The sequence below is a fragment of the Coffea eugenioides genome, chromosome 1 (assembly GCF_003713205.1).
Source record: "Coffea eugenioides isolate CCC68of chromosome 1, Ceug_1.0, whole genome shotgun sequence".
In the NCBI taxonomy this organism is placed as follows: Eukaryota; Viridiplantae; Streptophyta; class Magnoliopsida; order Gentianales; family Rubiaceae; genus Coffea; species Coffea eugenioides.
The window spans coordinates 40,422,214-40,449,682 of NC_040035.1; the positions used below are offsets into that span (position 1 = coordinate 40,422,214).

The following is a 27,469-nucleotide window of genomic DNA, read 5'->3' on the forward strand; positions in this document are numbered from 1 at the left end:
TTATACTTTTCAATTGCTTATGATGTCAATCTAGAGAAAAGTTCGTTCATGATTTTCAAGATACAATATTTAAATTTGAAAAGTTTGAAATTCTTTATAAATCATTTTTTTAATAGTATGTATTGGATGTACTTGCAGCATAGGATTAGAATACAATTAAAGCAAGCACTATAACTATGTGTTATATACTAGTAAACCTTTTTTGTTAAGATATGTCAACTTTTGTAGAATTTTTTAGATTCATTTAGTGCTAGAATAATTTAGTTACTTATTAAATAAATACAGTTGTTAGCATATTTGTTAACAAAAAATCATGTTAAATTGTTAACAAATATTTTTGCTAAAATTAATTTATTAGCAAGTAGTTTTGTTGAAATTTTTATAGAGATTTGTTAGTTGCAAGTTACATTAGTTTGTTTTATGTAATAGTGAGTTGATGAATGAAGAATATAAACTTATTTTCAATGCTACTACTCCAACTGCTACTGCTACTGCTACTGCTACTACGTGATTACCAACAATTATAAGCATAGTTATTAAACCTGGCCTAACCCGACGATTCAACCTGTCAATCCGGTCAACCGACCATGAAACTTGGCTGGATTGTTAATTGGATCGTTTGTGTAAAAAATCCGTTGACTTGTCAAGGACCGACGGTTCAACCGGTCAACTCAGTTGAATCGGACGGTTTTGTAAGGAACCCAGTTGTTGGGTTAAAAATTTGCATAGTTATTAAATCTGACCCGACCCGGCGATTCAACCGGTCAACCCGATGAACCGACCATGAAACCAGGCTCGATTATTAATTGGATCATTTGTGTAAAAAATCCGTTGACTTATCAAGGACCAACGGTTGAACTGGACGGTTTTGTAAGGAACCTAGTTGTTGGGTTAAAAATTTTTAGAAAATGTTGCAATGGTGATTCAAACCTCGAGTATAGGAATAAAATGCACTCACCACTAAACCAACAACCCATTTTGTGCTTATTTAGTCCTTCTATATTATATATTAGAACTTTATTCTTATTTTATTTCTTCAAAACAAAATTTGTTTGGAATCTTTTAATAAAATTTATTATTCCCCAAATTCTATAAGTTATGAAATGGATTTAAAAAATAACATATTACACAATTTATTTTTAAGACAAATATTATTCTTAATAACCTTTTGCACTTAAAATTCGTAAATAAACTAGATAATTACACTTAGATAAAATTTTATACTTGAAATTTGGTAGACTAGTAATTAAATTTAGATTTTGTTAATTCTTATAAGAATTAATTATTCTATAATAAATTGGACTAACTAAGTATTTACTATGGTATAGTCTAGTATAGTTTCAACCATATCAAAAAGTATGAAATATAATATTTAAATATATTTAGTGACCCACCGATTGGATCACTCACCCACTGGTTGAACCAGTAACCCGTTGACCCATTTCTTTCACCGGATTCCTCCCAGGGTCGGGTTTGATAACTATGATTACAAGTCTATAATTAAGGGGAGAAGGATGGGTTGGGTGGTACAGAAAAGGAAGTGTAAGTGAGCAATACCAAGTTTGAAACCTCCCACTTGCACTAAAAAAAAACTATGATTAAGAGCAATTTTGAGAGTAGTTTGTTGCATATTTTCTCAATGTACACTACCAATCAACCTTGTGTTATTGATTTTGGCCCTCTCATGTGCATAATTTTCATTCATTAATGAACATTAGTAATAGCGACTCCTACTTTGAATGGCAGAAATGGGAAACTAATTTTCTGAAAATGCCTCACAACCTCAAAAAAAGTTTATTAGAGTTAAGCCTATTTTGAACCATGATAATAGGAATTTTAGTGTTTTCTACGCACTGAATGTTGAAATAACAGTTACGGATTCTGCCAAATACATGGTTAAAGGACTACAAATACCATACAATCGAATTTGGTTAAAGGATTAGATATACTCTCATTCACTTTAGCATTAAATGAACTGCTTCACATGCTAATATGTAGGTCCATGTAATTTAGGATATGTATGAGCCTGCATATTTGGAAATGAAATTGAAGGTACATTTCTTAATTCTCACCAGCCAGACCAACAAAAATTCGTACAAGACTTTACCTCGAGTGCAAATTCCGCTCTAGATTTGATTAATACTCAAAAATTTAGATAAAGAATAGTAATTAGCAAGCAAATATGATATCTATCGCTAGTAACTATAATTTTACTCACTATGAAAAAAAATTTCGGTTAATTTTTTGTAAAGAAATAAAATGTCAATATCAGTAAAGGGTAGTAAATTTTCATTCTAACAGTTACAAACTCCATATCTTGTCTAGAGAGATCTAAAGTTATCTACCAACCTCAAACAAACTTGAGTACGCGTAAATGTCACCCCAAATGATCAATATACTTGAGTTTTTTTTTTCAATATTCATCGGGCACCAGAATAGAATGAGAAGTAGGAAATCAAAACCTTTCTTCTACACTGAAAAGCCAAGAACAAAGAGCGTCCACTGTATTATGGAAATATGTTGTCATCATTAGGAATTGGGAAATAGATGTACGTAAAAAATGGATTAGAAGAGTCATTATCATGATTTTCTTTTTCTTTTTTTTTTGATATTCTAAAGTCAAATGAACTCAGAATATAGATCAAGACAAGGGTACGGAGAATTGCCCTGGCTGTACAAATTAAGCTACCAAAGTACACAATGCATCCATAAGCTTACATATTCCACTGATAGCAAAAGATAGACTGTCAATTAAGCACTTGCTTGTTTAGCAACAGTCATGTATGTTAAGCACTGGAGACGTTTTTCAATGCTCATACTTAAAGAAATGAATAAATACATAAAATTCGACAAACAACCCAAAAAAAAACCCTTTTGATCTAATATATTCTCTTTGAAAGACTTCCATATTGGAAGATATGTCATGCCATAAGAGAAGGGAAGTTTTGGCACAACAATTGCGGAAAGTACCCAGGTCCTTTGCATCTGAAGGGTTCTCTTCATTTTCTTTTCATGCATCACCATTCTCCTCTGCTAAACTTTCTTCCACTGGTTCCAGAATGGCAGCAACCCGTTTCTTAAGGACCTTCTTTGTCCCAGGAACCATATCTGCAGTCTTAATCTCCCATCCCTTCTCTGGACAGTCACCATATCTGCTGTCCGAATCTTAAGTGAGTCTGTCCCGAGTGCGGACGTATCTTTCCGCCCCACAAAGATAGAAGTAGCTAGATAAACAGGAATTAATTCTAACTCCCACATAATGGAAAAAAAGTAGAAGGTCCCGAGAAGAAAATAATCCTATTTGAGCACTGTACATCGCTAACATCAAGAAATTAAATAATCAAGAATCCCTAGTAACTGGCCAGGCCGCTAAAGTCGCTAAAGTTATGTGAATCCCGTTGGTAAAATAGGTCCTATAGAAAGTCCATCTATTCCTAATCTCCAATGGAAATCAAACAACTATATCCATTTATAAACCTTCATCAGTTAGATTAATGGATCATCTGTTTGGAAATGATAATAGAATGTACAGGCCGTTAGAAGGAGTTCGAAAATGCATATAAATATAGCATACCAATGGATGACCCTCTTTCCTCTATGGAGAAGAAAACAAATTAAGAAATCTGCAAAAATTGGGGGCTCTAGTTATAATTCAGAAATGATTCGTGTATATATTTCACATAAATATGAAATCAAAGTAGGCAATAAAGTAGCTGGAAGACACGGAAACAAAAGTATTATTTCAAAAATTTTGACTAGACAAGATATGCCTTATTTGCATGATGGAATACCTGTTGATATGGCTTTCAACCCACTAGAAGTAACTTCATGAATGAATCCAAAATTCAAGTGGACATTATGCACTTGTTACATAGCAACCCTTTAGGGGAAGGGCAACGCAAAAGGACAGAGGGTAGGAGAAATGGAGATTTGGGCTCTAGAAGGGTTTGGTATTACTCATATTTTACAAGAAATACTTGCTTATAAATCTGATTATATTAGAGCTCGGCAGGAAGTACTTGGTACTATGATCGTTGGAGGAACAATACCGAATCATCTAATCGAGGGTAAATCATATTGATAATGTCCTTTTAACCAACCTTTCCATTGATCCATTCCATAACTGGAAAGTTTCTTAAGACTTAATTCATTCTGAATTATTCCTTGTTTTTCAAACGAATGCTTTAATTTCAGTTTTAGGCAAATATATAAAACTTCCATTTCCTTTTGTGGAGTGGCTGGCTAGTGCCAGAGTGCTAGGAGGTGTCCCTTTGTTCTGTTTTATAATAATATTGTTGTAGTGGTTATTTACATCATGCTCAGAATTTACTATACCAATTTGCAAGGAAATCCATGACCAAAAAAAAAATTTTTTTTTTTGCCCTCAATTACGAGGTAATCTCTCTCTCATTTAGCTGCTGCAAATTCAGATTTTCTTTTTCACCTTATCTAGATCAAGCATTTGAGGTTTCACTAAAGGCATGGATTAAGACAGCCCCGTTATTTTAAATTTAGCGATTACGGCGTAATGAGCTTTACTTCTGAATACAGGTCCATAATAATGGTTAAAACAACCTTCTTAAAGGTGCAGATTAGTGACTTAGTGCTTGAATTTTGGCACGAGTAAAACTTACTTCAAAGACGAATAGGGTTAATTTGGTACTAATTGAGGACTTTATGATGCAAATGCAGGTCTAAAAGAAATAGGGGTCGATAAAAATATCAAATTATTTATCCCAAGTTTGGGACATGAGAGTTATCATGGTACCTAAAAAATGGGATACCAGTGTCACGGTACCTCCCGAGTATTTCATATATGGTTTGAGATTCTAATATACGTTTTCACGTTATACTAAATTGAGTATAAGACTGGAAACTGGAGCTAATTTTTTTTTGGGTGACTTTTTTATTTGCCAAATTTGCCTTGCTCTTTATAATTCTATTAACAAAAAATAAGGATCAATTTTATGATTTCATCTTGTTACTTATTTTGATGGGCAATAATTAATTCATAGTTTGACTTTTAGGTAAGACTTTAGATTTTGCATTCTGTTTATCAAAACTAAATTTTTTTTTCCTCTTGTGAAAGTTGAGAATTTTTGTTAGGATACAAAAGTCAAGCACAACTATTTTAATTTTTTTGTTTTTTTCGCAAAGTATCAATTAATGTTAATGTACATGGATGATTAGTTTTTAAGTCCATTAGATATCCATGTCCAATATCTCCAAATTCTTTCAATTTCGTTTTCTTCCTGTCTAAGATTCGGTTTTGCTATAAATTATTCCTACGCTCAAAATTCAAGTCAAGTACAGAGAATAAGAAGAAATTCTAGTTGGATTCCCTCCGAAATTTTATTTTTTATTGTTAGTTATATTCCCTTTTTTAACACCCTGGATTCTGTAGGAGTGAAAGAAAGAATAGATTAGGGCTTTCTTCAACTGTCCAACGTTTATAATTTTTGCCAATCCAACTCTTGCCCAAACTTTTTATGTCTCTTAAATTAACCTCCAAACTCTGATAATAATTGCTGCAATGCTTGTAAATTTCTTTAGTCCCTATATTCACACTTATCATATTGTAAATCCCAAATAATTGGTTGGGGACTATATAGCAAATTGGTCTCGATTCCAAATATTAAGAAATGGTCACGATGCCTATTTCTTATATAGTAATATTATTTTAGAAAATTATTACATTTTTAATATCTAACTCCTTTACAATTAAAAAAAAAAAAAACCGCCGTACCATTCCTAAGGAATTTTACATTACAATATGATAATATTCATCAAGTAAACTAGAATGCATAAATATATATATATATAAAAAAAAGATTTTCTTTGAGATGCTTATTAAGCTTTTATAATGATTATACACCTACAACTATATAATTGCTTACTTTCTAAAAAAATATTTTTTGAAAATTTTTTAGCAGGAGAGAGATGGGAGTTAAGAAGCCGAAAGGGAGAAGGAGAATTGAAACCGGGACCTCTAAGTCTTGTGGCTTCCTTGGCTACATATTTGCGTTCAATTAAACACTAAAAAAATACAACAATCCAAGTTTTCATGAACGATTCAATTTCTAGATAAATTAATATAAACTTGCTGGTGTAACAGTTGAAAAATCACAATAAACAAAGTTACAACATATGATAAAAGCAACTAATTGCAACAAAGTTGCTTGTGTAAAAGTTGCTTTGCGTGCGTTGGTTTTCTTGATTTATAATCCATTCCAGCAACCTTTGGTGCTCATGGTAGCTCTAGCTCAAGTGTTACCTTTGAGAATTGTTAGAAATGACTAGTGGGAACATTAGTTTCTCTGGGATTGGTTGGATTCTTCTGATGAACAAGGATGAAGAAAGTGTACTGGGCCAAGTTTGAATCAGTAAATTGCACTGTATTGTCTGACTTTCGAGTTTGTCAAGTGACAGTATCAGATTTGCCTCGATCTGTGAATGCTTTGCTCTGAATTTTGTGCTTTTCTTATTGTTCGGGTTTGGATCGCATTAAGAGAATCGCCTACAATTGTAATGCTTGGCAGATGAACTTAATTTCAAGTAAAGAAGCATCATGCTTGACATGACTGGAGTGAACAGGCAGCACATTAGAAGAAAATTCTCCTCATTACTGAGTGAAAATATAACGTTTAAATCAGAGTCATACTCGCAGAAAATTAGAAAACTTTGGAAATGTAAAAGAGTGAACAGGCAAAAACTCAAGTTGTTTGTCATTTTGGATTTGCAAAATCTCTATTTTGTCTAGTCCAGTAGAAGCTAAAGCCACAAGGCATTTCATAATTTCTTCTGTTTCATTCACCCCCAACCCATAATATGAACTAAAGCTGCCATGGAGTAGACCGGGTCAAGTTCACAGTGCAGCTGGTTTTTATTGCAGAAAAGGTTTTGCATCCAACACCCAAGGAAATCCATCAATGCCCTTCCACTTTCTTCTGCCACCATTCCAAGAATTTGGTCTGGGCAGCCACGGTATTCAACCGATAGAGCTGCAGATGGTGGTTTGCGATTTCCTGTCCAAATGTCCAGCCAAAGACAGCCCCAGCAGCAAAAGATAGCCCAGCACCTAGCAAACATATCCAGTAGAGAAAGTGACAAAGTTCCTCTTCAACTAAAACAGTATTTGAACTTTATTATGTTCAAACTCCCACAAAGACTCTTACTAAAGCTATGAAAACCCAAAATAATGGCCTACACTTCGTACTGTATGCAGCCATCTACAAGAAACAGCGACTGGTTTTGTACTGAATGAAAGCAAATTAAGCTCATTTTCTAGTTTGTGCATGTACCTTTGCGAGGAAGACGAGTTCCAGGCAAGGATCATTACACAAGATAGAAAACAAGAAAAAGTGGAAACAAAAAAAACGTATAAGATTGTTTCTCCTTGCAATTTCTTCAGGAAGTAAGCCAACAATAAACAGAAGAAACCAACATGACAATGTGGATGACTCTCTCTTGACAGAAAGAAGTTACAGAGAACTGCCTTCAAAAGTAATTGCACCAGAAAGCCAAAAATACAGAACCTAAAGCTCATGAAAACTTTATTATGTTTCTTCACTGCAAATCATTTTACAGCCACAGTTTAAAGCTGGTTTCAGCCAGAAACACATGTCATCTACATGAGAATGCAGAATTGTTCCATATCCAACAGCCTCTTCTTTCTTATCTTAAAAAAAGGTCACCACTATCGAGTTCCTAAGGTTTGACCATCCGAAAGGTTTTATTCCGAAAAGAACAGTGAAGGTAGGTTTAAATTATAACACAAAACACAACGCATGCTGCTAATACTGACAGAAGTTAGTCTGAGAATCTCAAGGTCAATGTAAATTGGTTAGCACATGATCTTAAACCTCTGCAATTGTTTACAGAATACAATTTGTCCTTGATGACATTAATTGAGCAAAATATCCTCATTTGATAGTCTTGATTGAAAAACCAACCCAAGAAGACTACACTACTGCATCATGCTCACTAACTTTAAGCCATGTACTTGATATAGAGTCATGCAGCAATACATAAAGCAATCATATTCAGCTAAAAGTTTGTGAAAGACAAAATAAGAAATTTGAGGTTCAGTTACATTTCCCTCCTGCAGATTAAAGAGTTCAGTTTGCAGAAACTTTTGGAATATTCTGCCTGCATTCTATCATATTCTAACATGCAGAAAGATTGAACAAATAGAGCATGCCATTCATGCAAATGAAACTATTTCTATCTGTTTAACAGAACCATCTCCATGGTACTATACAAACTCGAGTTTACAGACATTATTATCCATATCATCATAGTTCATTGGCAACTAAAGAGTGTTAAAGACAAAGGAAATCAAATAAGAAATTACCATGGAGACTTCTCGAGTATTTCCACGCCCAGCCTGCTGTTGTAACTGCCCCTACAACACTGCCTACAGCACCATATTTAACAGCTTCACGAGCAGTTTTAAGCTGAAAGATAACAAGACAAAAGGCAAACAAGTCTAGAAATCAATATATGAACAACAGCAATAATTACTAGGAAGAAGTTTAAAATAACAAGTATGACTTGAGAAACAACTCTTAAAGCATTCAAAACTATTTTAGGAGCAAGACCTAAAATCTTAATACTTCAAAATCGTGTACCAAGTTTGCTGAACAGCACTAAATAAAATAAGCCCAGAATACAAGAAATGCAGGCATTCTCGCAAACTTACTCATCAAAGCACGGAACCAAAACAAGAGGAACAAATGTACTTCGATGCTTTTCTCGTCCTCATAAAAATACGGCATACTGGTAGATGACATCTGGGTGGTTTTTCAAACTTTTTGTTTACAACTGATACATGTAACACCCCCCCCCCCCCTTCCAACCCCCATCTCTCCCTCTCTCCCCTGGAAGTTCTCTTGACTAAGAGGATTAATTCATTAGTTGAATTGATCCACACAACACTTGCACACAGGCATATGAGAGAGAGAGAGAGAGAGAGGGAGGGAGGGAGAGGGAGAGTGGACCAGATTAAAGAGAGTAACAAGTCAATCAGCAACTTAGTTGCCTGCAGCCAGTAAGGTTTAACATGCACTACTCAAAATCTTTACAGGGATTTCTATCACTTCAGCAACTTCTATACTTAATACCGCATCACAACTTCTTGAAAAATTTATGGAACCTGCCAAGCTGGCTTAGAGGTATTTATGACCCCCATATTGTGGTTAGATTCATCAGCATGACAAAAAAATACAGACAATATGTCTAAGCCTTTGGACTAAGCTGAAAGAGGGTGGTCCTATGTACTCCTGCTTTTCTTAGTTTTTCCAATAATTATTGCAACAGTTTCATGCGTACCTCTAGATTGAGAAAACGGAAACTGATGTAGGACATCAACACATTCTGCTGAGCTTAATGCCAATGCTAGTAATTAATGAGTCATAAAGTAAAGTGGGTTCCAGTCTTACTTTGAATACTAATTGACAGCATGAATGCCAGCTGGATGGAAGGGGGAATTAGGAAAAGAATTATTGATGATAAAGATTCTGGTCGAGAAGAGAAAATTGATCTTGAGATATGCTTTCACAGAGGATAAGTACTTCAGATTCAAAACACACGAAAAAGATAGAAACAAGATACTATAAAAAGTATAAAAATGAAGCAAAGTCACTCAAAGCATCCAACTGTGCTACAAAATTAACCATGTAAGATTATACAAAAAATGATCTGAAGCAACATATATTGCTTAAATGCTCAATTGCACGTTATACCAAGCTTTTGGACTGCAATTCAGCTTCCAATACACATAGATGACCCAATTGTCATTGATACCTAAAAACTACCATCATACTTGTATCAATAAGAGAAAAAACAAACCAAGCTAATTGAGAAATGCAAAACTTGTTTGTGCTGAAATTTTGGCTTACTACTTGAACTGATTCTGAAAGGGACAAGATTAATCAAAGATGAAGGAACCAAGACCCAATCACACACTTTGCGGGTATATATCATGTTAATCCGCCAAAGATAGAACTATTGAACCAGATACATACATTACAAGCTCCTGAGCCTATTAAATAAGCAAACTCCTAATCCAGTATTAACTAGATTAATGAGTGGCATTGGTATAGAACTTATCCTATCCCACTAACTTCAATTAGATGATAAAATTAATAAGTAGTTAATGGGATAACTCTTGAATCAGTTAAACACATTTTGAGCTCCCCAGCCCAACAATCAAGGAAAGCCCTCATCCCACATTAGCCGTGAGCATATAACTTCGCCGCTGTGAATAATATAACAGCAAAAACAGTGTAACTAATTATCTGCTATCGCACTATCAAATGCAAAATATCATTTCTACTCGGCAGAAAATGGACTGTACGAATGAACAAGACTGACCATTTGATCATCCTTTTCCTAACCCAACCAGATTGAATATTCTCCATTTCCGTATCTGCGAACTCAAAGTAGGATATCTTCATATTCCTCAAAGCAATTTCCATTTCAAACAACACTTCCCACTTTCATGCAACTTCAGCTAATCGAATTTTTCTCTGGTCTCAACTCCTTAAACAGAACAAATACAAAACACGCCTACAAATCTTCAAAATCCCACCTTAGAAACCAAAAAACGAACACGAAATTTCAATTTCATCAAAAACCCACCAAACCTACTAGCAATCATTAGACCAAAAAATGCATAACAAACCAAATACAATCTGAATCAAGAAAAGCCCAGATGACAAAATGAATTTTTTATCAACAAAAGAGGGGTAATGATTCAGGTGAAGAACATACAACTGGTCCATGAATAGGGTCAGAGGCAATGAACTCTTCAACATCAGAATCAGTCCAAGAGGGGAGAGGCTTCTCACGCTTGATAAATCTGGAATAGTTGTTCAAAAAGGAAAATCTTTCACACCAGAATTCCTTATATCCTTCCCAGTGTTTCTTGAAGAAACCCTTTTGAGATTCTGCTGCTTCAGCTTCAGCCATGGATTCAATCTCTCGATTGATCGATTAATTGGTTAATGGGTAGGCAATAATTTTGATGATTTTCGTTTTGGACTTGTTGGCTGGTTATATTAATTTTTGATCTTTTATATGAAGAGAGTGATGGCAGTACCACCTTTGCCTTTGTGGGCTGCTGATTAAGGTTGGGGAGCGTGGCGAAGGTAAGCCTGGTCTAAGTTTTCAACCCGGTTCATCTGGTTCGAACATTATTAACTCGAAACAATTCAGGCAGTATTAATTTAACTCCCTTAATAAAATCTCGAAAAGAATCCCAGTTTTAAATTAATTTTGTTATAGATTTTTCAGTTTCCTTCTATCATTTTTTTTTTCATTTTTTGGTTGTCCTTTTAATTTCTTTGCTTTTCATCTGTGTTGAACAAATGCTCGTTATATTGTTAAAGGTTTTAAATAAAGTTATATATCCTAACCTAAAATTAAAAGAGATTGAACATGATAGAAAAAGGATAATAGGATGGGAGGGCATCCTATTTCATATTTCACACATTAATATTTTTAAACTTTTGTATTGTTTTATTTTTATTGTAAACAAATAAAATGAAAAGCACATGTTTTTCCATACGTAGAAATAAATCTACAAAGGTCTATGCTCTAGGTTCTTTTTATTTTTACGAGCCACTTTTTCGTTAAATTAGTATACAAACTATTTTTTCTACTTTTTAGTCAAGAGAAAATCTTAGTATTTTACAAATTTAAAAATGTTATTATTCTTTTTTGCTTTCCTTCTCAGTCAAAAATTTTGGCATTTGTTACTGTAGAATTTTTTTAATGTGATAAATATCAGATTAAAAGGTGATTGAAAAATATTTTTTTTTTAAATAATAAGACAATTTTTTCTCCCGATAACCCTATCCATCTTTTTCTTCATTTAGTGACTTATATCCTTCAAAGGATATCTCCTTAAATTCTATGGATTAGATGTACAAAAAACTTTAATCCTGTCACTCTTGATGAGTGAATGATACAAAAAAACTCCCACCAGATCCTAGGAATACATATAAAGGCTAATGCCACTGAAGATATGTTTCCTTTATCAGTTTAACCTATTCTCTTTCAAATCCCTGATCCAGGGTATTCTTTTGGGGAGAGCAAGAAGCATGAACTAGCTGTCTAAATGCCAGACAGAACACTAAACAGAGAGGCAAATACAAGTGAAAAGCCAATATCTGTAGTGTAACAAGAATCCAGTTTTACACTAGAAGAGATCATCTTAAAAAAGCAATTGCTCAAAAAAAAAAAAAAACTTAAAAAAGTGATCAACTTTACATATGGCTGCAACCTTCAACCACCCCAAACCTGAGAACCAAAACGAGGGCGGCAATGACAAACATTATTCACAACCGACGTCGAGTCAAACTGATAATAAAAGCCTTGACCAACTACATTTTCATCTCTTCCTCTTGGACGCAGATCCGGATCCCCGTCCTCCACCCTTCTTTTCAGCAGGTTCAGAACTGCGTTTTCCTCTTGCTGACGATCCCTTCTTGGCACTTGAATTTTCAGAACCTTTCAAGTTCAGTTGTACTTCAATGCCTAAAAGTATTCAGAGGAAAAATATCAGAGGCTATCAGAGGCAACAATAGAAAAAAAAAAAGCAATGGCATGCACTGCAAGGTAAAGAAAGAATGCATACTAAAGCAATTAAAGATCAATTATAGGAATAAAAACTAGTGGCTTGTAGGAATAAAATTACCAACCTTTCGACTTCAGGCTTTGGAGATCTGCTTGCAGCCCTTTATCTGTATTATCTGAGTCTTCTGCCACAGCACAAGGAAAAGTGAGTAGCTTGATTATTTGAATTTCTGAAAACATATATACTACAACAGAAGTATTTTAGATGAATTAAGGCAACAGTGACAGACAACCGTCAGAACAATGGACATTCAGATGTTCCGCTTCCTAAAGCAAGGACTTCCAGGGCAGATGAGAAAACGACTATACTGATTGATAGTCAAATGCATGCCTGCCAAGAGCAGCACACAATTCCCAACAGCTAAATTCTATTAAACTGTAATCAATTAACAGAGTCCAACTTTAAAAGTTTCTCAGAGAAGCAAGACATAAGCATATAGTACGCATAGTTGCACATTTTCTTCTCTCCCATGTTTGTTTTCCTTTTTACCATTAATGATTCTCTGGCAAAACCTTCTTTTTTCTGCAGGATAATTTTTGGCTCTTTGGTTCTTTCTCCCCAGTTGTTTTCCAGAAAATGGGGAAAGAGGGGGAAAATTTTTTTTTTTGACATTTTAAAGTCAAGATGAACTCAGAATATAGATCAAGAGTCTGAAGAATTGCCCTGGCTGTACAAATTAGGCTACCAAAGTACACACAACGCATCCATAAGCTTACATATTCAACTAATATCAAAAGATAGATTGCTAATTAAGTGCATGCTTGTTTAGCAACAGTTATGTTAAGCACTAGAGACTTTTTCAATGCTCATACTTAAGAAATGAACAAATACATAAACTTTGAGAAACAACCAAAAAAACCCCTTTTGATCTAATATATTCTCTTTAAAAGACTTCCATATTGGAAAGCATGTCATGCCATAAAAGGAGAAGTTTTGGCACAACGATTGAGTCATGCAAACAAATCTTCCGAATGGACTTCTTTTATCCATTTTTTTGCTGGAAAAGGGAAAATTGAAGAGGGAAAATACCCAAGTCTTCTGCGTCTGAAGAATTCTCTTCATTTTCTTCTAATGCATCACCATTCTCCTCCGCTAAACTTTCTTCCACTGGTTCCAGCATTGCAGCAACCCGTTTCTTAAGGGCCTTCTTTGTCCCAGGAACCATATCTACAGTCTTAATCACACGTGAGCCGCTTCCATCTCTTCTCTGGAAAGACACCAGATCCGCTGTCCGAATCTTACGTGAGTCCGTCCCTATTTTGTAAGCCTTTGTTAGAGCAGCTTTGACAGCAGGCTGAACTCCATCCATAGGACTTGGGTGCCCCTGATGCACATTGACAATGGACTTATAAGTAGCATTTTCAAGCAAGTAAAAGAAGGAAAGCAAAGTACATGATGTACACTAGCTATACCTTGAACTTGGATATCTCCAATATAGTATCAAAATCTTCCTGACTGATGGAGTATGAATCCATGAAATTTACTACCTTCTCTACAGCTTCATCCTGGTGATTATACTCAGAAAATATTTTCACAACCAATTTTACATGTAACTCAGTTATATTAACAAAGGAAAGAACATCAAACCTTGGGCAGCACTCGTACTGGATGAGTCAACTGCTTAGAAAGAAGAGTAAGGTAGTCCAATCGCAATGTCGACCTGAAACATTCAAGAAACATAATAATGAAGCTCCACTGTTGAGAAGTAAAATAAATTTTTTCTATGCTTATCATAGCTGAAATTATACCAGAGAAGCAGCATGTAGATCAGAACATTAAAATAAAAAAGAAACTACAATCATTAGTCTACAGAAAACCAGAATCAACTCCACAAGAAGAACAAGTTTGAAGATCAGTCATTAACATCGAAGACTCAAAATGCCACACACAGTGCCCCTCGTCCCCATTTAAGAAAAACCTTTTACTTCAGCCAAATTTAGCCAAGACTGAAAATATACATAACCAACCAAATGTATCTCACTCATAACTTCAAAATACATAAACCTATTGAAGTACACTGAAAAATATACCTGCCCAAATAAGATTCACGAGATGCAAGTAGATGGACATGCATGTCCTCTAACAGTCTGTAATTCTTTCCCATAGTGGAGTTCTTTCCCAGCCAGCCACCAAACCTATTGAAGTTGCGCTCTCCCTGTAACCAATAGACGCAACTATTAGTCCATACTGGTCATGTCAGAATAATTTTCCTGCTAGAAAAAACTCGTACAAGAACATCAACATACATGACTAAAAGACACAGGAGGATACAACCAAATTAGGACAGTTATTGTCCTCGGGTTGAAATTAAACCATAAATCGGAAAAAACAGAGGTTACTCCAAGACAAACATAAAATCTCAAGAAGGATCATTCTAAGTTCCAGCATGTACTCATGTAAAAAATCCCCATAAATCAAGATACTGAGCAAAAGGGGCTGACCTTACCATTAAGTATCAATATTGACAAACTAAAGGAAAATTTAATGTGATTTGGCATGTGGCAGACTTGCACTAAAATTCATTCCAACTATTTAAAGAGAATACTCAGTAACACGACTTTAAAGAGAAGTGGTTTTTAATTTGGAAACTCCACTGAGAAAAGGAAGCATTGTCAATACAAGTTGAAATATCATAAGGAAAGACTCATCACCTGTTCAAGTGTTTCTCTTTGCCCATGTAACAAAGAAGCACTACAGAAGAAGAAAGGATGAGTTCATTTAGAAAGAAAAACCACAAATCAGATGAAAATGGGATGAATCTCATTGAGTCAACTAAACACTTTTGTAGAAAACTCACGGTATTATACAAGATGAAAGGGAGCTAGCTTGAGAGAGCTGCCACTGTTGATATCTTCGAATCTGTACATTCATAATATCACCATTGGCAATTGACTCAGCAGCCCGGGCAAGAAGACTCATCCTTTTCAAACCATTATCATCTTTCCCAGCTGAACTTGGCCTATAATTGATATAGTTCTCCTGCAATTTTTTTTTTAATAAAAGATGCATGAAACCATGCAAGTAACATTTGAGTCAATAGTTTGACATGCCATATAATGGACTCATATCACGCTTAGAAGTTCATGAAAACAAGGCTTAGGGCCAAGAATGGGCACTATATAGAAAGATTAATTCTTTAAGCACCAAGGGTAATTTCTCCCCGGTGACCAATCAAAAGAAAACAATCTGTTTGCGAACTCCTGTACATTTCAGAAAATGAACGCTATGTCGGGGAAACAATTCTTACAACCTTAAACTATTGATACTCTTACAAAAATGTGAATAAAAAATATTTTGCTCCATATTAATGATTCATGGGTACAAGTATGATCCCATTTTTTTGAAGAATTCATATCTATTCTATAATTTTAGGCCCTATTATTTTCACCTTCAAAGTGATAATTTATATGGGTTCACCGAAATTCTGCCACCAAGTATCATTATAAGAGATGTTTACAACTATTGCATATTATATAAGAGTGACTAGATATGGATTAGCAATGAAAAGAAGGATCATTTAGTCAAAAATTAAGGTCCTCAGATATCAAGAATGTGTTTTCCATACAAAAAGCATGCAGTCTAAATTTATACAGTTACAAGATCATAAGCTTCAAAGCTTCCCATCACAGCAATTAGGTTCTGTAGCCAATCCAAAAAGAAAGTTGAAATAAGCTACTGATCAAAATTGCAATTTACGCATTTCTGAAAATTATATCATGCCTATAGCTTTCTTCCCACTTCAAAGCTTAAAAAAACCAGCCAGTCAACATAAGTTATGATGTAGGCAAAATTTCTACCTGAACAAGCAGAGGAACAAGATCAGGATCACTCATGCTTAAATCAAAACGTTGATCCATCCGCAATTTCCCAGCATTAAAACCAAACAGCCTGCATGTGCACAGTATAAGAGCAGCTTCTAGAAGGCTGACACTGAACTCAATTGTCATCAAAACCTAAATCAGAGAAAATTTGACCACCGCATACTGCATGTTAAATATGATGCAGAAATAAGGAAGTGGTTTAGAGGCATGGAACAGGCTTACAAGTAACAATATATACTCTCTTTAATTTGGCAAGTTATAAACTTGTCAATCAAGATTTGCCTCCCATAAGCTAAAGGCTTATGAATCAAGCACTGGACAGTTTAAAGATTTTGAAACAATCAGTCAACAATCAACGTCATCCACAAGATTTATTCACTGGTCTCCTCATGATCTTGGTTGAATACCGTAAACTTGGAAAAAGTACTAGAAAATCAAACATCTTGTAAGCCAGGATATTTCCAGGTGAGCACAATTATACCATTTCAACTACATGGGGCAGAAGTAATGTAAGAAAAAGTACATATTAATTACTTCCATATCATCTCAAACACTGGAGCAAACTGAAAGGACTTTAAACTCATATAATACTTATTTCTGGATAAGAATTAACAATCCCATCAAATACTCCACTACATCAAAAGCAAATGAAGATTCAAGACATAACCCACACTTCACAGATGCATATAAGTTTTTGGTAATTACAAAAATATCATGCTTCACAACAACAAAGTGAATAGTTCCTTGCAAGATACAGACATAGAACAAGTGAAACAGAATGTAAAAGTGGGCTATCTCAATAATTTCTAATAATTAGCTGATTAGATGTTCTCAAACATGTCAAATCCAGTGCAGTACACAAATCTATTGCTACAATTTAGGATTTGTGAAGTAAATGCCCGTACAAGGCTACATTTTTACGGCTTAAACCCTAAGCATTTCCTGGTGGTAGACATCATCTAATTCTGGTAACCCCATAATGATGCGATTAGTATGTCATATCCAAAACATTAAAATATAAGACATAATGAAAGTGAACTACAACCAAACACCTAAAGAAGCACTAATCGAAAAGATAAAATTATAATTTTTCTGAAATAAAACAATACTAGCACAAAAGTGGCAGAAGAAACAACTCACTGACAATATGTAGATGTGAAACTGTAATTATAAAATGTCATACTTATCAACAGCCACAAAAGGCGAAATATCTTCATCTTTTGAACTGCTCTGAAGGCGTTGCCTTATGTCATCATACTTAATGACTGACATGGAGAGGCTCATGTACTGCAAATGGTTAAGTGCCATGCGCATATCTCCATTAACTCTTTCTGCCAATTCCTCAAGCGCAATCTAAAGACAAGAAGCACCAAGCATCTCAATGTGTTGACTTTAGGAAAACTTCACAGCCATAGAAGAGGATTCTAAGAAAAGAGATGATTTATGAAACCTCTAGCTTTACAAAATGACTATGAGGTATGAAATAGTATCTTTGTGCTATAGCTAATCTTTCTTTCCTTATTTCCTCTCTCTCAATTTAGCCAACTTATCATACTTTTTTTTCTGGAAAGGGTATTATTCTTTTGTTGCTCTGCATAGCATTTTCTTGGTTGCATATCAGAGAAATATAAACGTCCAATACAGATTTGCATAGGGTTGGACAGTATTCTACAAGAATTTCCCTTTGAAGATACAGCGAGTGTACCACTAAGGTTGCTCAATGCTCTTTTCATATGCATTAGATACTTATCAACTCCTCCCCAGGGGAACCAAAAAGAACCGTATCCCTTATTTAAGGCAATTGTAGACACAGATGAAGGAGAATAATATCATATATCTCAAAAATAAATTTTTTTGGCATTAGCAATTGTAACAAATATTTACCTAATACTTATGAAAAACATGAAACTAAGCGGCATATTTAACGAAAGTGAAAGTAAGCAAAGCATCAGAAACCACCAATACTTCACAATTTGTTGGCTTTAACATTCTATTTGCTCATTAGGTTCTGTACTATGGGAAATACAAGAAACAAAAAGCCCCAGTATTTGCAGAACATACAGGTGCATCAACGTCAAATTTTTTAATTCATATGCCAACAAAATTGGAAATGTTATACTTTTACTGCAAGAAATTCAAACTCAAAAAGCACAACGAGAAAGGGCTTATGAGCAAAATACCTCATTAACTTGAAGACCTTCAGCATTTGCAACATGCAATAGCCTCTTTGCCATCTGTCCTTACCATAATCTATCAGTAACTTTTATAGGCAACTAAATAACAAAAGTAATGTACGGGGAAAAAAAAAGCACCAAAACGTTTGTATATCAACTTACTGAGTTATTGAATGAGATCAAGCATGAACCTTCAACTAACTAGTAGCTAGAAATCATAGAAGTCACCTCGATAACAGCAATATCTATGCACTCAATGCATTAGCAAAAATAAAAACCATTGTTGAGTTTACCTTTGTGATAATAAAGAAACACTTGGTTATGTGTAGTTTATACAGCTACTTGTATAACAAGATGGAAATACTATGGTTGATTGAAGTACTAACTCAAGCATACAACTTAATTCCCTCATTTAAGAAACAAGTCCCCAGATTTCATTATAACCACCAAAAACTCATTTAGCAGATGTATAAAAGATACTCCCCAGTTTTGTCCCAAACACAACCATCTGCTTCTATTACTCGGCAAACAAAAAAAAAAAAAAAAGGAGGCCAGGGTAGTTTTCTAAGCAGCCTAAAAACATTTCACATATCCATGTTTCTCTAGTACTCTCTTCATTGCAAATTAGAAAGTTTATTAGTTTGACCAAGCACTCTGTGTCCCAAGACAAAAAAATGAAAAGGAGTTGAAAAGGTATATTATTTCAAAGCACCATCTTATTAAAATACTTTTCCATGACGTAAAAAGTACAAGCAAATATACTTTGAAAATCAAAAGCACCAAATGCATAGACTTTCAAATATATCTATATCCACTTATGTAGCCAGTCTTTCAATCCAATAGTTGCCTATCATATTGCGTATTCTTTTACAGTCTTAACAAATGCTAAACTGCTGATAAAAAATCATCAGACTATTTTCAGCTAAAGAAATATTATTGTTATATACAAATCTTCATGTTCGAAATACTAGCTATGTACACCCAAAAAAATCTTAAATTAAATAAACTTTCACACCTTATTAAGCATGTTTCACTACTAAAAACCAAACATAGGATACCTGTTTTCATCTAGTATGCTTACGTGTCTACTGTTCTGTATTGCATCATTCAATTTTATCATTAACTCAAAAGCTTTGGAGTCTGACTATATTTTCCGTCAACATCCCTCAATTTTCACATCCTATAGCGCATTACCAACACTATCCAAGTTTACATCTAAGATTATCAAAACCATGTTCTAGCTAAGTCTTCTGGCGAATTAAAAGAAAATAACCTCACTTCAAAATTGTCTTTCATGCACAAATCAGAGAAGAGAGCACAGTACACACTTAAGGTATAGAAGGCACCTGTTGCTTTGTGGGCTTCCGAAAGCTAAGAAGCAAGCAGTAGTTCACAAGACTCTTTAGTTTCTGGCTGTAGCGATCATTACAGATACAGATTATGGGAATGCTAGAAATCTTGATACTAGCAATAAGATCAGCCACACCACCTCTATCACCAGCAGACATGCCATCCACCTCATCCATGATTAAAACTGTTTTTGGATGCTGAGAGCTGCAATATTATTAACCAATGTAAAAAGGCACTTTCTTTACTCCATATTTGAATAGTTAAAAGATTAGAGACTGACCGCTCCATATTAAGGCCAAGTCCTTCATTACTAATAACCTCTTTTATTGAATTAGCAGTGCTCCCACCAATTCCTTTGCCAATTTTGGCATCAGCCTTTCCACGGTTGTCACTAGCATTAACCTAAACCAAATAAAAATTGCATAGTGACAGGATCCATAAAAATAAAACAATTTGACAATATGTCAACGAGTGCATGCATGTCTACCAAAAATGCTTCATCTTGAATAGGCATATATAAAGGGAAGCAAAGAGAAAAAACAAAAGCATGTAACTTATTTGCGGAGATGTAATTTCCTGTGACAACCTAGGACCCAAAAAAATAAAAATAAATTTACCACTACACTGAAGATTTGGCCTCGATATCTATTGCATGTGAAACATAAAAACCTATGAAGAAAGACCAAAAGCATGCAAACTACACGTGGAAGATGTCATTTCTTCCAACAACTAGGTCACAAACAAACAAAATTTACCAGTACACTAAAGTTTGGCCTTAATATCTATTTCATGCATAATATAAATAATCACCAGAGTTTTACCTCAATTGTCCTGAAACCCAGCATCTGACTAACCAACTTTGCTGTTGTAGTTTTTCCTATACCAGGTGTACCACTTAATAGAACAGCCTTCTTAGCACCAGAGTCATTCTGTTTCTTCCCCCCATTTTTGCTGCTAGTTTTCAGAAACTGCTCATTCCAACTTCTTAGCCACTCATGAAGTTGCTTAACCTGCATGGAATTTCAACTAAATAACCAGTTAAAACCTCTTATGCGGAACACATTTTTATACAGATGTTTAAAGATCGAACAGAAACTAACAGAACAGATATGCATACCACTGACTGATTCCCAATGATGTCATTTGGTACCTTTGGTCTGTACTTTCCAGTCCAAGGCAACCAAGCTTCTTCTGTAGCTTGACTTTTCAGCTTTGCAGAAGTGACACTGGCACTTGAGCCTTTGACAGCTGCACCTTTTGTGGACAAGCTGCCTACATGATCTTGTAGCAAAAAACAAATTGCCAAAGAATTTGAGATCCTCAGATTTATTGTGGCATAAAAGCTATCAAAAGTAGTTTGACCACAATAGGAACAGGAAATGTAAGTGTTAAACAGCACCTTTTTTTCGTCAGCAATATCACGATGAGTACAAGTAAGCATTAGGACCTCGTTAAATATTATGATTGCTATTAACTGTCAGCGACTCCATATATTATATCTAAAGATCATTCCATTCCATTATTAAAAAAACGAACCCTTTAATTGAAGTGCATGACTACAGGATGAGTAAAAACTTAAACAGCAAAAAACACAATAAGTTCTACTTCTTTGTATCAGTCAAAGCAACTTGAATAGAAAACATGCAGCCAAAGGCCAGAGAGAAACAAGAAAACAACTTATTAAATCTTAAATAAAAAGCCATAAAGTGATACAACAGATGACCGCTATACCAAATTATCCAGGACATAGGGAAAAGAAGCAGTAGAACACTGTACTTATGTAACCCTATCAAAACCAGAATCTAAATGCATCCCATCCTACAGATCAAGAGAGTAAACATAGGTCTAATAAAAAAACCGAAATTTCATTTCAAGCACTCTATGTCATCTGACATGACCACAAAGTTGAAGCTTTCTGTCTCTTGAAGATAGCATTGTTAATCAAAGAACATAACATGGCCAGTAGAACCCAAAAGCCACAGACTAGCAAAGTGGAAAAAATAAGAAAGTTAAACATTGTCAAGCTCACAATTTTGGTTCAACATATTAAAGACAAATGAAATTGTAATCAAGGGCCTACTCTTTGATGCTGGCGTTGGAGTACTTTTCTTCGAAGGAGAAGGAAGAACCTTGGCCACTGGTTTCTTTAATTCTTGTGGTTCAGTTGTTTTTGACTTATTTGATTTGCGAATCATATCAAGCAACCCATCCTCAGTAAGAAAAGCAGTCCTACATGCCACAAAAAAAGACAAAAATGATTAGATACATAAGGAAATTGGAAAATTAGAACGCAAAGGATAGAGTAAGTACAACAGACCCAAGCTCTTTTGCTTTAGTAGATTTCCGTCCCTCAATGTCTTCATCACACAGAAGATAATTCTGCAGAAACAATGTCCATTATGTGCAAGAAACTTTATGCCAGACTAAAGAATAGAAAAACTAGTAACAACCGTCTTTTTGCTGACAGATCCAGTAATCCGACCACCATAGCGTTTGATTAAGGCCTCAGCTTCTTCTCTTTCCAAACTAGAAGGACAAGACATCATATTGGCAAACCAAGGTCAACACATGGCAAAACTTTCTTACTGATATCTAAAATGAGTGTAAACACCCTGAAAATGAGGCACTCTAGAAAGCAATCTTAAGTTCCAAACTGAAACATTATAGAGAGCAACTTAAGTTACACCCACATTGTACATGATTGGAATCACGTAAAACAGCTCTGGAGAAGTAAAATGTACAAAAAAGTCAAGAGATGGAGTTCATACAAGCCAGTGTGACTACATCCACATAGATATGGCTCTCATAAAAAATAAACTGCCAGTGAGATGAAAGGCATACCTATCCAGTGTACCACTGATTACAAAGGTCAAACCAGTTAAACAGTCAGGCGCACCTTCAGGAATTTCCTGCCATAAAGAGATCTCTGATCAGTGTGAACAAGAAAAATCAGGGCAAAGCAGTCAAGAAATATCAATCGCAGCACCTTTTCTCCTTTATGCGGAGGATCTTTCCTTTCACCAAAGTTCATAAATCCACCATAACCTCCACCACCTCTGCCTTGTCCACCACTTGGTGTAGCTGATGAACCTCTTCCACCACGGCCTCGTCCACCAGGTTTAGCAGATTTACTCTCCTTATCACCAGGCTCATCTTCATCACTTTCATCAACAACCATCCCTTTTCTGCTTCCTGGAGCTGTTGTCCCACTTTTTCCACCACGCCCTCTTCCTGCCGGCTTTGAATGAGATTTTGTCTCTGTGACATCATCCTCATCACTTTCATCCACATCTGCAGACTTTCTTGCAATTCCTCTTCCAGAACCACTTTTTAATTTCTTGCTAGGAGTAGAAACCTTCCTTGGAGTAGTATCAACAAAGTCTTCATCATTATCATCATCCCCATTTTTGTGGACTTTCTTCCCTGGTGGCGGCTTCACATCACCGTGTATCTCCTTGCTAGCCGTTGGGGCCTTCCTTTTTGCTGAAAACTCCTCTATTTCCTTCACATCTTTAGCCTTCTGCTTATCTGAAGCAAAATATTTGCTAGTTTTCCTTCTGCTGGCACTTTCTTGCCCTTCTTTTACCTAGATTCCACATACATATGAGAAAAATTATCATCCATTTTACCATGTCTATCAATTATAACAGGAAAGTAATAAATATACTGATCAGAAAGATCACCAGCCAACCTTTATTCTTTTTTGTTGGTTTCTTCACCATAATATCATCATTAGACAAACCCCCTATTTCTCAGTTTTCTGCTTTTCACGACTACAACAAACTAAATATATCCATCCCAATAATCTGACTAAACCAAAACTAAACTCACAAGAACTACAATACCAGGTAGAATTACAACATACCGAATCATCCAGATGTGAAGCAGCCACAGCGGGCTTCTCTGCTGTTTTAGGCTTAGCAGCATTGCCATTTCCAGCGCTGCTCTTATCATGTTGCTTCATGAACCACTTCCTTATATCTGACTGCTATTGAAAATTACATTATTTACACATAATTACTAAAAACTAAGTAAGAGAGAAATAAACAAAAAATGAAAAGCAAAACTCATCAAATTAATTAAAACTTATTTCAAGAAGCCACCTTTAATTTCCAAAATAATCACATACATAAACGCCACTTCGACATCTGACTGCTATTCAAATTCTCCAGACCATTTTTAAACTCATAACAGAAAATAAAAACAACCCATAACAGAAAATACGAATAATTTCAAGAAAAGGCTTCTTGTTTCCCATAAAGTTACAAACTTTCACCACATTAATCAACGCCATTGTACTAATATTCAGAAACTGTAAAGAAAATAGAAACCCTTTACTCACCATTGTCCTACTACTGTCTTATTGCTCCAATTTTCTTTCTTCCAGAAATCCCGACTGAAAATCTACAACAAAAAGAAAATATTAACAAGTATTCTGAGCAGCAAAAATGTGTATCCAATGGGGTAGTAGAGCTTTTGACTATCAAACAACAAAACCCATAAAAATTTATGCATGGAAGGGGAAGAAGGGTTCGAAATTTAGTGAAGGTAGGCTGCAGAAGAACCTTCTTTTGCAGGAAACGGGTCGACTTGATCCTACTATTTTAAGCGGGTTTGGTCAGTCACCAAGAGAGAGAGTAGGAAAGAACGGTGCCTTTTTTGGTTTTTTCAGGGATTCCAGAGAGACCCGCCATTTCAAGAAAAAGTTAAAGAAATAAACGGCTTGGGCCCGGATCGACCCGATCCAAACTCATCACGGGGCGGCCCAGCAGGGTGTTTGTAATCTACCTGAAAAGAAAATTTTGTTATCCATCAAATGGTTTAGATTCCCCGGTGAGCAAAAGGTGGTCTGTACCGTATTATCGCACTACCAAACAATACCTTATATGTTTAGCTGGGGCAAATCCAATTGTGTGATTTTTGTAAACACGTTTTTAAAACAAGTATTTAGCTAACATACATCAAATCCTTATAGTATATTGTTTAATAAAAATTTCTAAAAATAGCAACCCAAACAAACATATATATATATACACACACACACACCCTCACCAAAGGCAGGTATTTTCAAAGAGTTATTGTATATGCTTTAAATTCTACTTGTATCTTTTGATTTTTAATTCCATGTGCTTCTTTGCATGTTTATAGGACTTTATTTATGAGTTTGATTTACAATTTATCTTTAATAGCTTTTTTTTTTAAAAAAAAAAAAGGCAATAGCCACCTCTAAGTATTCCATTAAGGAAAATATATTGTGAAGAGATATAGGAATAATATTAATTAGTTTGTTTGGATATGAGTTTATTTGGATGATTTATTTGAAATAATTACTGTACCACTTTTTGTGATGTGATGTATGTAAGATAAAAATATGATTGAAATTTGTGAAACAAATTATTTTTTTTCAAATCATTTCAATCCAAATGCACTGTGATAATTGGCATTTAGTTAATTTAGATTCAAACATAGTAATATATCAAAGTGAATCGTATCGTGTTTGTTAAATTAAAATGGTGTGATAGTGATATGTAAATATAGTTTTTCAACTTACAAAGGTATTTGATTTATTCCATTATTGTGATTACGTACATTAATATTGAGTTTTTAGTTGTGTAGGTTGACCTTAGCATACTTCATATAGTAAATAATTTCAATATACACACTTTCCAATTAAATTCCAAAAACGGCCATCCTTTTTAGCATCCTTCGCATTGCTTTCGATTTCTCCGCAATTATACATTACTATTGCTCTGATAAGAAGAGAAAAACATCATAATGTTAACTTTCAGGGAATCATATTAAATAATATAAGATACTAGTTGTTAGTGACATTTCATTTTTAATCTAATCTAATTGTTACAAAAGGACGTTTAGCAGTATATGTTGTAAGATAACTATTTGTTTATTGTGAGAATTGAACTCCACTTTATCAAGATTACGTCTGCCTTTGGCAAGTGAGTTTTTTAGTGTTTATCTAAAATTTTACTATAACTTATTGTAGAAGTGGTAGAAAAAATTTTTGAACTATGTAAATTTTTTGATATTTTGAATTGTATAGTTTAAAATTTTTGAGAAGTTTTTTAAGATTACTTTAGCTAAAGTTGTTAAAAAATTTATAACAAACAAACTTGATCAAAAACTTGTTTCACAGACAAGGACTACAATACAATGGATCTTCTTTAGTGTGGTATAGGAGTTCTTACCACAAAAATGGTATTAGACTGACTAAACCAAGCCAGTACCGGACAAGGGGCACGGATGGTTGCAGGTGCAACCGTCTCCAACGGTTTTGGCCATTTTCAACAGCGCGTAACTTTGGTTACATACGGTGTAACTTTAGTACAAAATTTTGCGAGCTCCTCACACAGTATGAAAATTGATGCACAACTCGTTATCTGGACCACACAAAATTTTTTGACCAAATCATGGCCATTAACTGCTCAGGGACGGTCATTCCCTGCCCCATTTCTGCCAGTACCATATGCACTGATTGTGATTGGTCTCATCAATTTGATACACATTGAGTTTGCTGAAAGAGCCCGTTAGGGGTTGCGAATTCAAAGTCAGTTAGTGTAGTCAACTTGTATAAATAGACCTACGTTGTGCATATTAGCTAAGCGGGGCCAATTAGCATAAAATAAGCAAGGTGTGTAGGCAATAATAAAGAAAACTTGCCCATCAATAAGAGGGGGCATGAAAATAAATATAGTAAAAATTACTATATTCATCAGGTTAAATAATGTATTTGCCTTCACTATTATGAAATATTATCATTTTCTTCATGACTGAAATATTATGAAATAATGTTTCGAAGTTTCAACTTGATAAAAATTACCTAATTGCTTAATCTATATTGAATTGGTTCTACTCTTTATCATGATATATTGATTTCTCTTATTTTAGGGAAAAAAATGAATGAACTAGTATATTTTCTTTCTACAATGTTGCTAAATGGAAAATATAAAGAATCTTATGTAGCTATGTACATATGCAACTCTAAATCTTAATGAACTATTATTTGATTCAAACAACAAATTTGTAATTCCATATGTACCATGCATTTGTCAATTTCACTATTTATTCAATTTAATATATTTTTTTGAATTAGCCAATTTCACTATTTATTCGCTTTTTCATCGGAATACAGCAGTGCTAGTGAGGAAATATGTTCATGTTCAAATGAAAATAGGATTTTTTTTTTTATTCTCCTATTCTTTCTCACATCCTTCCAACCCCCCAATTATTAAGTATAAAAATCGAACTCTAAATCTAACGGTGGAAAAGATTCTTATAGTCTTTCCCTTGAAATACTATTAGAATACTAAATCCAATATTCGACATACAAGTTCCCAAAAAAAATTGCAAAATGTGCTTTTCTCTTATTCCTAATGATTTATGGGCAAGGTGCAACCAAATTCTCATCGAAACATTAAACTCTTTTTCGTGTCAATTAGCCCACTAAACTATTGAAAAATTTTAGTTAG

At 34.6% G+C, this 27,469-nt stretch overlaps 2 protein-coding genes across 7 annotated transcripts; both read right to left on the reverse strand.

Annotated features, from left to right (window-relative positions):
• Positions 1-6,630: 6,630 nt before the first annotated feature.
• Positions 6,631-11,105, reverse strand: LOC113763850 (succinate dehydrogenase subunit 6, mitochondrial). 2 transcript variants are annotated; one of them, XM_027307829.1, is made up of 4 exons: positions 11,063-11,080; positions 10,774-11,028; positions 8,354-8,456; positions 6,631-7,078 (listed from the first exon to the last, which is right to left on the reverse strand). In XM_027307829.1, exons 2-4 carry the CDS (start codon positions 10,969-10,971, stop codon positions 6,927-6,929), a joined length of 453 nt encoding a protein of 150 aa, XP_027163630.1. In that variant the 5' UTR covers positions 10,972-11,028; positions 11,063-11,080; the 3' UTR covers positions 6,631-6,926. The 2 variants fall into 2 exon arrangements, with proteins under 2 accessions (XP_027163630.1, XP_027163622.1); XM_027307821.1 differs by having other exon boundaries at positions 10,774-11,105.
• A 1,038-nt stretch (positions 11,106-12,143) lies between these two features.
• Positions 12,144-24,649, reverse strand: LOC113780242 (replication factor C subunit 1). 5 transcript variants are annotated; one of them, XM_027326074.1, is made up of 23 exons: positions 24,551-24,649; positions 24,328-24,381; positions 23,851-23,970; positions 22,972-23,571; positions 22,827-22,894; positions 22,436-22,511; positions 22,303-22,364; positions 22,066-22,214; positions 21,103-21,266; positions 20,807-20,995; positions 20,266-20,387; positions 19,982-20,189; positions 18,642-18,695; positions 17,645-17,814; positions 16,438-16,528; positions 15,438-15,619; positions 15,292-15,331; positions 14,671-14,795; positions 14,228-14,300; positions 14,053-14,145; positions 13,670-13,964; positions 12,705-12,764; positions 12,144-12,540 (listed from the first exon to the last, which is right to left on the reverse strand). In XM_027326074.1, the coding sequence occupies exons 2-23, from the start codon at positions 24,328-24,330 to the stop codon at positions 12,395-12,397; spliced, it is 3,090 nt and encodes a 1,029-aa protein (XP_027181875.1). In that variant the 5' UTR covers positions 24,331-24,381; positions 24,551-24,649; the 3' UTR covers positions 12,144-12,394. The 5 variants fall into 5 exon arrangements, with proteins under 5 accessions (XP_027181875.1, XP_027181863.1, XP_027181868.1 ...); XM_027326062.1 differs by having other exon boundaries at positions 23,851-23,973; XM_027326067.1 differs by having other exon boundaries at positions 24,328-24,389.
• Positions 24,650-27,469: the final 2,820 nt, after the last annotated feature.

Bases quoted from the DNA above. Each gene is read 5' to 3' on its own strand.
- LOC113763850 (XM_027307821.1), bottom strand. From the start codon at position 10,971: ATGGCTGAAGCTGAAGCAGCAGAATCTCAAAAGGGTTTCTTCAAGAAA. The intron at 8,457-10,773 runs GTATGTTCTTCA...GTTATCTTTCAG, and splicing joins ACCCTATTCATGGACCAGTT to CTTAAAACTGCTCGTGAAGC. The intron at 7,079-8,353 runs GTAATTTCTTAT...TATGTTTGCTAG, and splicing joins ATACTCGAGAAGTCTCCATG to GTGCTGGGCTATCTTTTGCT.
- LOC113780242 (XM_027326062.1), bottom strand. The intron at 20,388-20,806 runs GTAAAACTCTGG...TATTTGGTTTAG, and splicing joins TGGGTTTCAGGACAATTGAG to GTTAATGCTAGTGACAACCG. The intron at 20,190-20,265 runs GTCAGTCTCTAA...ATAATATTGCAG, and splicing joins CTTGGCCTTAATATGGAGCG to CTCTCAGCATCCAAAAACAG.